General features: G+C 45.6%; 1 protein-coding gene and 1 non-coding gene across 2 annotated transcripts; one reads left to right on the forward strand and one right to left on the reverse strand.

Annotated features, from left to right (window-relative positions):
- The first annotated feature begins 961 nt into the window (after positions 1–961).
- RBBP9 (RB binding protein 9, serine hydrolase) lies at positions 962–5,294 on the forward strand. The gene is made up of 5 exons (XM_026653191.1): positions 962–1,098; positions 2,733–2,775; positions 3,782–3,887; positions 4,524–4,609; positions 4,906–5,294. Exons 1-5 carry the CDS (start codon positions 982–984, stop codon positions 5,130–5,132), a joined length of 579 nt encoding a protein of 192 aa, XP_026508976.1. The 5' UTR covers positions 962–981; the 3' UTR covers positions 5,133–5,294.
- Positions 5,295–7,542: 2,248 nt separating this feature from the next.
- On the reverse strand, positions 7,543–7,615 carry TRNAK-UUU. Its single transcript has one exon. It is a non-coding gene; the product is annotated as a tRNA-Lys (tRNA).
- Between the last annotated feature and the right edge of the window lie 4,589 nt (positions 7,616–12,204).

Consider the following 12,204-nt stretch of genomic DNA (forward strand, 5'->3'; position numbering starts at 1 on the left):
AAATGTATGACTGGCACGCGAAACCTTAAATCAGAGTGAATAAATGAAGACTCGGCACACCACTTCTGAAAGGTTGCCAACCCCTGCATTAGGCTAACACCATCTCTAACACATTCAATTCAACTCAGTGCTCTCATCAAAGAACTCAGAATTACCCTGCAACTTGCAACCTTAACTTTGACATTCCAACCTATTCTATTTAATCATCTAAAGACAATTATAACCATTAAGACAATCTTTGCACCTTCACATACAGTACAGCAGACAGAGAACCCAAAGGCTGATTACATTCTCAAATGTTCTTACCGTATCAAAAATACAAGCCTGTTCTATATAATATATTTACACGTCTTTCAAAAATTACATCAGCTATCCAATACATACTGCTAAACAAAACCATACACAACCATTATTGAAATGTATGCATACACACTTAGGTATATTGATAATATTATCTACTGAAAATAATAATAGTAATTTGCGTTGCATTCGTGTCTGTGGACCCACAATCGTGGCCCCATTGTGCTAGGCCCTGTACAAACATCCAACGAAAAGATGGAAATCACAAAATTAAGAAGAAGAACTCTGTGTAGCTTGAAAGTTTGTCTCTCTCTCGCCAACAGAAGTTGTTCCACTAAAAGGTGTTACCTCACCCACCTGGTCTCTCTCATATCCTGGGAGTTGGGACCAACATGACCACAACACTGCAAACAAAATTCCCAAGTAGCAGGTAAGGCACTAGCTTCCATTGTGATTTTCACGTCTTTGATGTGTTGCTTTTGTCTCCTGAACTTGTTCTTTGGGGCTTCTAAATTAGCTCATTTCAGAGAGGAACAAATGACAGCAACGACCACACTGCGAATAATTTTCAACCAAGAAAACTACGACTCCCAAGATGCCTCCTTTCTGCCTCCATTTCCCATCATCCCCTCTTCTTGGCTTGAAACAGTGTTTCCGCTCCTCCTGCTGCAACGTTGCGGCATGTTCCAGGTGCGGCCGCAGCTTCGTCCCACTAGAGCTGTAATAGTGCCTGGGAACGGGTCAGGCGATATAGAGAAATCCAACTGGTACAGATGGGTGTGGGAAACACTAGAGGAGGTGAGACATGGTGATGACAAAAGGTTTGATCTGACTATTTATTTACTTTCCTCCCACCAGCTGTTTGGAACACCCTGGATCAGCCACCTGGCTTCTTTTCCTAGTCAAACTGTGTGCCCCAGTCTCTGCTTCTCTTTTGTGAGGTTTAGCATATAGGTTCCCTTTCTTTAAATCCACAGCTGGCAAGCAGGAGGGGGACTGGGGAAGGGTCTCAGCCTGGGGAAGGGTCTAACTTTTTTTTCGCGGACCACTTTAAAATTGCTGAGGATCTTGGTAGACCACTTAATGATCTTTCCAAATGCTGTTTGTACTGTTAGCTAACTATTGTAAAGCACTTTGCATAAAAGCGCTATATAAAAAAAAAACTTAATAATAATTAACTTTTTTGTTCTACAAATAAAAGCACACAGTGCATATTTTAATATCAGTAGTCTTACCTTTCTAATGTGATGGATGTGCCCTCTCTCCCCCACTGCAGCAGCCCCCAAGTTGGGGCTGGGAAGGAGGGGGTCTCTTCCCTGACGCAGCAGTCCCCAAGCTGAGGCTGGGAAGGAGTTGGTCTCTCTCCAGCAGCCGCAGCCCTGGAGCTGGGAAAGTCAGTTCTTTCTCTGGCCGCCACAGCCCTGCACGTCCCAAATTCCCCCCACCCCCCCCTCCCCCCCCCCCCCCCCCCCCCCAGGCCACCACCTCACCTTACATGTGCATCTTCTCCAGGGTCCAGGCACCTAATTAGTGGAGCCACGCCTGTGGGGCTCCACTAATTAGGTTGGTGGCCCTTCATTCTCTCATGTGCGGCCGCCCAGGCGCGCACTTTAGAGGGAACTATCCACGCACCACCTGAATGGAGCTCGCCGACCACTGGTGGTCCACGGACCACAGTTTGAGAACCTCAGGTCTAGGCAGAACATTTGCAGTGAAGCAGAGAGAGAGAGAGAGAGAGAGATCATATTGTTTTTCTTACTCTAATAAACTTCCTTGTTCAGCATTAGAAGTAAGCGACTTTTTCTATGATTCTTGGCTTTGTCATATAACATCCCTTCCCTCCCCTCCCCCCCAGGCTTGTTCAGAGTTCCCTTTTGGGGGAAGATCAAGCATGCTGATTTGAATGATGCATGAAGGATGCAGTGTATGATGTTTTATTGCTCCTCTAGGGACTCTCACCTGGTTCCCTGTAATTCCACTCGGGTATTTCTGTTATGAAGTTCAGCCATTTGACCTCATACGGAGGAGAAAGTTAGCACAGAAATAAGGGATCGCTCTTAGTGAGATGCAAGCACAAGAGTGCAGTGATTGGTCACCCAAGGGAGAACCCCAAAAGGTATGTTTGAGAGAGATTGCTGGTAATTCAAATGAGGAATATTTGTAGAATCAGCAATCTCTCTCCACCCAGGGTATAATAATTCGCAGTGTGTACAGTGCTTTACATTAGGTAAATACTAGCTACTCACTCTTCTCCATGTTCCCCAGTGCACCCCAAGTGTTTAACCTTTCAACCTGACACGCTGTAGCAAGGCCCGTCTTTATAATCCTGAAGACCCATTGGAGGAAAGCATGCAATGCAATAGTTGGCTAACTTTGCTTGCTAAGGGACTGCGCAGCCTTTGACAGTGCGATCATTGGTCTTCTCCACACAGATACCTGGTTTCCAGTGTATACTTCGAAATATGCCTGACCCAAGTAAGTCTGTTTTTTCTTGTCCCCTTATTTTGCCTTATCCCATGCGCAATACACCTCTACCCCGATATAATGCGACCTGATATAACACGAATTCGGATATAACACGGTAAAGCAGCGCTCTGGGGGGGCAGGGCTGCACACTCCGGCGGATCAAAGCAAGTTCGATATAACGCAGTTTCACCTATAACGCGGTAAGATTTTTTTGGCTCCCGAGGACAGCGTTATATCGAGGTAGAGGTGTGTTTCCAGAAAATGAATATGAGCCTGCACTATCTCAGTGGCTGTCTTCATGCTTGGGGAGTTGCTGCACCCCCAGCCCACAAGGAGATCCATAGTCCATAGCCTGCTCAAATGCTTTAATGGGAAGAGGGCTTGGGATGCTCATCTGAATGCTACGTGCACATACTGTGATGCAAAACATTGCTCGTGCCCAGACATTACACTACATGCTTGGCTAAGTCCTGCAAGCCCCAGCAATTCCACAGGGCCCCGAATGAGCTGGAGAGCTTGGTGGGGAAATGTTCCTGAAAGCTGATGTTCCAGAGTGCTATTTCTGCCAATAGTTCTAGACTAGACAAATAGTCTCTGTCTCAGCCGGGTTTCCAGCAGACTGGTGTCCACAATGCCACCACCATCATCAGGACTGGTCTCTTTGTTGGCAATCTCAGTCAGGAGGCCAAAGACTGAGCCTTGGAGGTTAAACCACACACTGACCTTACACCTGGCAGCTCCATGTGGAAGCACTTTGGTGGGGTAGCATGGTTGGAATTTGCACAGCTGCAGTGTACACTTGACGCATACTGGGGATAAACAGAGGCCTTTGGTCTCCAGGGCTGCTAACCTATCCCCTTTCACAAGCACTAAATACACTGAGAATTAAATAGAGAGAAAATCCCTGAAAGATACGCACACAGAGCATGCCAGCCGGGGTGGGGAGGAGGGGAAGAGCTCATTCTTTGCCAGATCAGGAAACACAAAGCAATTGAATCATTTCTCTAAAAATCAGTTACAGCTCGAGAGAGAATCTGGCTGCCGTTCATGGAATCAGAACTCCATTGCGATGAGCAGACTATCGTTATTGGACACAGTTCTGGTGCTGCTGCTGCCATGAGGTACAGTACAGGGGACATTGCACAAAGCTTCATGTTTCGCACTCTAATGTGATCAGGCCCATTTAAGCTAATGATCCCAGTTCTGCTTGACTTGAGCTCAATGGCAAAACTACCCCCCGGCATCAGTGTGAGTAGAATCCTTTTAATGGGATTAGAACCATGCGTAAGGGATTCAGGATTGGCTCTGTATTGGACCGCTTATCTGCCATTGAAGAACTGGACATGTAACAATGGGGACAGAATGCCACGATAAAACACCCCCAACTAAATCGAATGTAATGGTTTGGCTGCTATGGCATTACACGATCCATCTGAAAATCCTTGGATGACTTGCCTGTAGCTGTAACCTGTCCAAATCTTTTACATGAACATCACCCCAGCTTTGCTGAAAGGACATTGAATCTGACGGCAGGGCTTTACAATCAGTTACTGTCTTGGCTGCTTCTCGTTCTCCTTTAAATGTAAAAACAATCTGGATTTTTTTCATGTTCTTAACTGATAGCTTAGAAGGTAAAAACCATCTCCCAAAGGTGTTTGTGAGCACTTGGCAAACTGCGCAAAATGACAGGAACTGTGTATTGTGTACCAGAATGATGTACAGCCGCCTTACTCACCTGGCTCCTTTTTTCCCCTCAGGTATGCAGAAACTCACAAGGTGTATGCAATTATTTTAGTGTCTGCTTACGTTTCCGACTTGGGAGATGAGAATGAAAGAGAGAGCGGTAAGTTGATCTACGTGTGGCCTTCTCTTGAACCAGTTAAATTACTCGCGTGACATTCACTAATCATTTGAAAGGAGAGTCCTGTCCTTTCAAATACATCTGCTGCCAAACCTGAGACTGATTGCATGACACTGGGAAGTCAGAAATCTTTTACATCCGTGACTGCTCCCAGTTTGCATCTGGTCCCAAGAAGAAACTTGTTTGCATTGGAAATGTACAAGGAAGTAAACAGGACATTGAAGATTCTACAGCGAGAATAGATTCTGTTGCATGATGATTGTTTTTGTGCCCTTCAGGATACTTTAACCGACCTTGGCAATGGGAGAAGATCAAGGCTAATTGTCATCGCATTGTGCAGTTTGCTTCCACAGACGATCCTTTCCTTCCCTGGAGCGAGCAGCAGGCAGTGGCCAATGAGCTCAACACAGAGCTACACAAGTTCACAGACAGGGGCCACTTTCAGAGCAGGGAATTCAATGAGCTAATCAGCGTGATCCAGGAAATACTCAACAGGGCTGCTTAAAGCAGGGCCTGTTCATTTTGTATTTCCTTAGCTTGGGGGCAGGAGGTGCAGGCTGTATTTCCTACTGAGCAATTCGACAGCAAAGATCTAGAGGAGTGGCTTTCAAACTTTTTTTCTGGGGATCCAGTTGAAGAAAATTATTGGTGCCCGTGACCCAATGGAGCTGGGGGAGGGGCTCAGGGTTGGGGTGCAGGAGGGGGTCAAGGCTCTGGACTGGGGGTGCAGGCTCTGGGGTGTAGGAAGGGGTTCTGGGTGGCTCAGGGCTGGGGCAGGGGATTGGGCACGGACTTACCTGAGGCGGCTCCCAGGCAGTGGCACAGCCGAGGTGCAAAGGCAGCAGCAGGTCCAGCTCCTAGGCAGATTTGCGCAAGTGGCTTTGCGCGACTTTTAACCAGAGCGACCCAGTGCCTGACATGCCGCGACTCAGTTTGAAAAACGCTGATCTAGAGCACTCGGTCGCAAAGCACGATTAAGACCATGTACCATGTGAGCAAAGCTTGAATCATCAGCTTGCCTGTTCTCTGGCAGCTGGCTCAGCCCCCACACTGCCTGGGAATTAAGAAAGAATTGACTGTTCATGTAAAGGTTACAGATGGATGGAATACGTGAGGGAATACAGTGGGAAGAAAATGAAATCGGAAAGTGAACAGCTAATCCAAGGGCTGGATGGGCACTGTTTGGGAAGTCCTCACTCTGCTTTAAGGACCAGAGCCAATAGCCATTGAAGTCAATGGGCGTCTTTCCATTAACGCCAAGGGTCTTTGGGTCAGGATTTCCTATAGCGTAGTGACTATACTTCCATGTGTTCTCTTTCCTAGTTCAGTTTTGCTCTGCGGCTTCTGGGACATGCCCATTCTTTTGCCCTGTCTTTTTGCATTGATTAGATTCATGGTTTCAAGGGTGATGATAATTTGATACTTTAAAAGAAAAAGTCAAAGCCTTTGCAATCTCACAATAACATGGCTTTTGTTACATAAAATACATATCATTTCTTTTAAGGAGATTAGGCTGTTATGGGTCTATTCCAATACCTGTGGCTCAAGGCATGGATTTAGAGCCACAGATTTTAAGGTCAGAAGGGACCTCTGGTGGAACACAGTCCAAAGAACCTCATCCCCTAACACAGTGGTCTCCAAACTTTTTGATCACGCATCCCTATCAGTAAAAAAATTTTGAGCACACACCCCTTGCTACGCCAGCTCTACCATTTTTGCTGAAGCGCAAAAAAAAAAAAAAAACTGCTTGGATGAAGAGGGGAAAAAAAAAAACGCTCCTCCTGCCACGCACCCCCAAGGATCCTCTTGTGCAGCCCCTGGGGTGCACGCACCCTACTTTGGAGACCACTGCCCTACCACCCTGTGCTGGTGTACTTTAAAGGGACATCTTCTGCAGTAGTGCTGCCAGGCTGTCCTTTAATATTATTGTTTCCAATAAAATATTGACGGGTTGGTCTGAAAATTGGCAATGTAACTAAGCAGCTGCCACTCCATTAAAGTCAATGAAGTTACACCAGAGCTATTACTCCAGACCAGGCACAACTAATGTTGGTAATTAAAACTGTAGCAAAGGCATGGATATTTGGGGGGGGGGGGGAAATCACAGGCCGGGCAAGAAAAAGGGTGTGGGCTAAAAACCTCAACTATTGCTTTGTACTTAAAATAGTCTCCTTTTCTCTTTGTTATGCAAACCTGTCATAGTGCAACAATAAAAGATTGCTCTTGCATTAGAGAAGTACATCCCTCCGCTGGTGTTCTGGGAAGATCAGTTAGCGTTGTGAGGGCATTCTTTCCAGTTACCCATTTAATACTCTTCCAGCTCCACAACATGAATCAGATGTGGGTTTGGGGTGTTGTCGCCAGGGAGGCGGTTTGTCTTGCTGCATACAGGACAATGCAAACTTTTATTAAATGCTTTAAAAGAAAAAATACATTAAACATTTTACATAAAAATGATCAAATGAACCTGTGTATCACTGCGTGTAATTCCCTGTTTGAGATATATATATATATGTGTGTGTGTGTGTACACGCCTGCCTGCACACAGGCCCAAGCATCCTCTAAACTTTCGAGTCTGAAGTTTTTCAAAGAGAATAACTATTGCTTGACAGTTTCTCAGAGCCTGCCAATTGTCCTTGGTGAGGAAGTATCATTTTGAGGTGTTGGCTCTCAGGCCCTGCTGTTCATAGAATATCAGGGTTGGAAGGGACCTCAGGAGGTTATCTAATCCAACCCCCTGCTCAAAGCAGGACCAATCCTCAGACAGATTTTTGCCCCAGAACCCTAAATGGCCCCCTCAAGGATTGAGCTCACGACCCTGGGTTTAGCAGGCCAATGCTCAAACCACTGAGCTATTCCTCTCCCCTAAAATAATGTCAAGGAGGGTATACCACAGGGGGAAATGATCACCCCTGCACCTGACCAGGGACTTGAACCCTGGACCCTCAGATTAAAAGTCTGATGCTCTACCAACTGAGCTAGCCAGGCTCACAAAGTCTCATGCTGTCTCCTCTCAAAACAGGATAAACACACACGGTTACGGAGAGCGTAAGCTTTTGGGGTACGTCTACACTGCAGTAAAAGACCCCCAGTCAGCTGACTTGGATTAGTGGGGCTCGGGCTGCAGGACTAAAAATTGCTGGGTAGATTTTAGGCCCAGGCTCTCTGACCGGGTACCCCCTCACAGGGTCCCAGAGCTCGTGTGAGCCCTGATGTCTTGACCCCGGCCAGCTGCGGGTGTTTAATTGCTATGTAAACATGTCCTTTGAGGCCAGGGCCGTCCTTTTGTTCTGTGTTTGTACAGTGCCTAGCACAACAAAGGGGTCCTGCTGTTAGAATTAACAACAGGGGAGGGATAAAAAGTGCAGTAAACACTGCTTTGTCTCCTGTCTGGGTGGCAGTTCAGTTGCTGGAAAGCTACAAACAAAATACATGGCCCAAGACTCTGTCAGACACCCCAGGATCTGGCTTTACTCCTCTGCTCGGAGAAATGTTTGGCTGATCTGCATTGAATTTCCTCTGGCCAATCTGGGGGAGACAACTCTTTTTCACTGAGATTGGGCCCCCCAGGACAGCTTTTTGCTTGGAGAATTGGCCCCAAAGCCTTGCCAGGTTAGAGCTGTGCTGGCAAAAAGACAAGATGGGGGAAGAAGGAATAAGACAGAGGATGCAAACTCTGGGAGGGGGTGACAAGAACCTTTGTCACCATGGCGCTGGTGATGTCATTGGCTTGCCTTTCCTTGTCTGAGCCCATCATAATATCCGTTTCAGGGTCAGCAAGAAAGGCTACAGGTAAAGCCCCAGGTCCCAGCATGGGTGGCCGTAGTGATGACCACAGTGAAGAGAATGGCCCCTGTGAGGCTGACATGCCCAGAAGGGTTAGGAAGCTGGACTCATCTAAATGACTCAATCAAAGCACATTTTTGATGGTCCACGTACAAACTTCCCCTTGTCTTGCAACAATTTGCCCGTTAGCACGCTTGGGTAGCCTCACGAGCTGCCGTAGTCAGTGGTTCTTTTAGTTCAAACTCCCTTTGCATCACATTTCTTTGTCTCCCTTCTGGGCGTCCTTCCAACGAGGATTTTAACATCGCAGCTATCCGGCTTGTCACACTGACTTGCTTGCCGCTTTTCACCCACTTTGAGATTTCAGCTCATGGGAGGGCTCAGCACAACAGAGGGTTTTATTGATCTATCACGCGTTGAGGCATCTCTCCGCCATTCTACTGCGTGTGCACCTTGTGTCAAGCAGAAATAACAAGGCTACGTGTCTGTAGTGGGAACGAGCCCTCTGCAGAAGCACTGTTCATTAGACTGAGCTCCGTCTCACTGTCCTAAAGGAGACGCCCAGTGCAGACTCCACCATGTCAATAATTTGATTTGCAGATTGGTCCAGCACATCACAGTCATTTCAACACCCTGGCCCTATGCAGGCTCTGGCCTAAGGCAGCCCGAATTGCCAGGGAGCAGCTTCTTCAAATGAGGATGTGGCTTTTCTTTGATGAGCTTCCTGTCTTGCTTGTGCTGAGAAGTCACGGCTGTGCCAAACCTCTGCTCCCGCTGGTAATGAAATGGATGGAAATAGACCTTGCAGTAGAAAAGGGGGAAAAGATGTTTTTAAAAAAAAATCATTTTGAAGGCTACAGCTTCAGTAAACTTAATAATCTTCTTAAGACCGGACTCTGAAGACCGACCCTATTCTCCAAAGGGAAGACATTGGATACAAATGCAGAACTACCCAGAGTAGGCAGCAGATGGTGCTGTAGGAGCAGCAGATAAACCTAACTAGCCCTTGACTCTTTCCCGTCAAATGTAACTGAATGAAAAACGCCTGTGAGTCACAGGGAAAGTGGTTTCTCTATCAAAAATCCTGGTATATAATTACTGGTACAGTCTGTAACCTTTGGACTTTTCTATGGAAGGGTGGCACTGTTAAAGAGCACCTGTTAGCTCTGTGCTATCAGTATATGCTGCACAACCTGGCTACTGGATTAATTTTTTCTACCAGGAACTAAAGCAGATCTTGTGTCTGGTTTCCCAGATGAGAACAATATTTGGGTGCGACTATCAGCAGCTTGCATTTGGACTGTTAGTTTCAGATCTCCAGCCTGCTTTTATAGGCCCTCCTGGCCAATGAATTTCTGATGTTTGAGCTTCCGTCTCTTGAGGGTTTGAATGATAGTGAACATCCAGGTCTACAATAGTTAAGGTTTAGACCAGCTTTCTGCTTAAAGCTTGACTCTTCTAACTGCTCTAAAATCAGCACGGGTTTTGCTCGGCTAGATAAAGGATTCAGAAACACAGTCTGCTCAGACATTTTTTCTTTGGAGGCGAAGTTTAAATCCAGTCATAGATTCTAGAGTTAAAGGACAGCAGGCACCGCTGCGATCATCAGGTCTGACCTCCTCGTGCTATTAAAGCTGCTTAAAGATCTAAAGTTTATATGAATAAGCTATTCCATTTTCAGTACAAAATCCAGAATTGTGGTTCCCTCTAAACCAGTCTCAGCCTTTCCAGAGTACTGTACCCCTTTCAGGAGTCTGATTTGTGTTGTGTACCCCTAGGTTACACCTCATTTAAAGACTATTTGCTTACAAAAATCAGACATAAAAATACAAAAAAGTGTCACGGCACACTATTTTTCAGTTTCTCATTTTTACCATATAATTATAAATCAATTGGAATATAAATATTGTACTTACATTTCAGTGTATAAGATATAGAGCAGTATAAACAAGTCATTATATGAAATTTTAGTTTGTACTGACTTCACTAGTGCTTTTTACTTTAGCCTGTTGTAAAACTAGGCAAATATCTACATAAGTTGATGTACCCCCGGAAAGACTTCTACGTACCCCTAGGGTATATCTGCATCTACACAGGGGTACTGCTCTAAACCACTACTGAATGCAAGCACAGCCATGCATTTCCTCAATGGAGTCCATCTTTTCCGTCAGACCGAGGAAACTGAAGGAATTCGAAAAAGAATACTGACAATGTTTGTTTTGAGTTTGTCCTCTCTCATTAGATGGACAGTGGAGGCAACATAAACCAAGTTCAGAAAGGCCCAAATGATAGAAAGCTTGTTCCTCATTTCTTTATTTACTGAAACACATTTTTGCTACACCCAGCAGGAGTTTGATTTCAGAGACAGTAAAATAAAATTAGTAGCACCCCAGGGTTCCCATGAGAATCAGGGCCCCATTGTGCTAGGCAGTTTAGAGACACGGGTAGACAGATGCCAACTTGAAGTGCTTAAAAAACCAGTTCTTCCTTGGTGATGTGCTCTAAGCCTCCCAAAATACATTCACATACCAGGAGGTCTCCTCTCTTATTTCCAGTGCCATCCATCCATAATATTGCACACGTAACAAGAATATGCTGAAATTTCAGCTTCTGGTCCTTGTTATTTCCTTGCAAATCAGTTTCTAGCTCTAGTTTGAAAAAACCTTCCATTGCAGGAGCCCCAGTCTCAGACCAGGACCCCACTGGTCATTCACAATCTACCTCGGCTTGGACAGTTAACCTGAGTAGACAAGACAAAGGGGTACAGAGAGGTGAAATAACTTGCACAAGCGCACATAGCAGAAGTGACAAGCTGGAAGTCATATGACTCCCCTTTCATTGCCCTACTCACTAGCTAGGCGCTGCACAAACACAGAACAAAAAGAAGACAGTCTCTCCCTTGTACTTTAATGCTAATGATCTTTCTTTGAGTAGACAATGGATCCTCAAGCAAGGATTAGAGTAGCTCTGGTTTCCTAAATCAGCATTCCTGTTATCCTCTCAACACCCTGAGGTGAGGTCTAATTAGTCTGAGAAAGACAAACATCCCTCCACTATGTCACAGCTCATCTGCCTGGAAACTTGCTCCTCTTGAAATTACGATTAAAAAACGCAGTGCTGCAATTGTGATCTGATCTACACTTAAAAATTAGACCAACCTTGTTACATTGCTCAGGGCTGGGAAACATTTCACACCCTGGGCACCGTAGTTAAATCGACCTAATCCCCTGTGTAGATACAGATATGTCAGTGGAAGAAATCTTCCATCGAGCTAGCTACCACCTCTTGGAGAGGGGGATTAATTTATGTACATTGACACTACAGCAGTTTTGTTGCAAATCTAATCCAGTCCCCTGCACTGAAGCAAGGCTAAATATCGTCTAGACCATCCCTGACAGGTGTTTGTCCAACCTATCCTTAAAAACCTCCAATGATGGAGATGCCACAACCTCCCTAGGCAATTTATTCCAGTGCTTAACCACCCTGACAGGAAGTTTTTCCTAATGTCCAACCTAAACTGTCCTTTCTGCAATTTAAGCCCATTACTTCTTGCCTATCCTCAGTGGATAAGGAGAACAATTTGTCACCCTCCTCTTTATAACAACCTTTTACATATTTGAAGATTGTTATGTTCCCCACCTCCTAACCCCCCCACTGAGTCTTCTCTTCTCCAGATTAAACAAACCCATTTTTTTCAATCTTTCCTCCTAGGTTATGTTTTCTCCAGCAGAGGCCTTATCAGTGCAGAGTAGAGTGGAAGAATTGCTTCCTGTGTCTTGCTTGCACTCCTC

The sequence above is a fragment of the Terrapene carolina genome, unplaced genomic scaffold (genome assembly GCF_002925995.2).
Source record: "Terrapene carolina triunguis isolate 2854851 unplaced genomic scaffold, T_m_triunguis-2.0 Scaffold132, whole genome shotgun sequence".
Lineage (NCBI taxonomy): Eukaryota > Metazoa > Chordata > Testudines > Emydidae > Terrapene > Terrapene triunguis.

Coding starts and splice junctions, on each gene's coding strand:
- RBBP9 (XM_026653191.1), top strand. CDS start 982: ATGTTCCAGGTGCGGCCGCAGCTTCGTCCCACTAGAGCTGTAATAGTG. Junction 1,099..2,732: donor TGTGGGAAACACTAGAGGAG/GTGAGACATGGT, acceptor TTCTCCACACAG/ATACCTGGTTTCCAGTGTAT. Junction 2,776..3,781: donor TCGAAATATGCCTGACCCAA/GTAAGTCTGTTT, acceptor TCTAAAAATCAG/TTACAGCTCGAGAGAGAATC.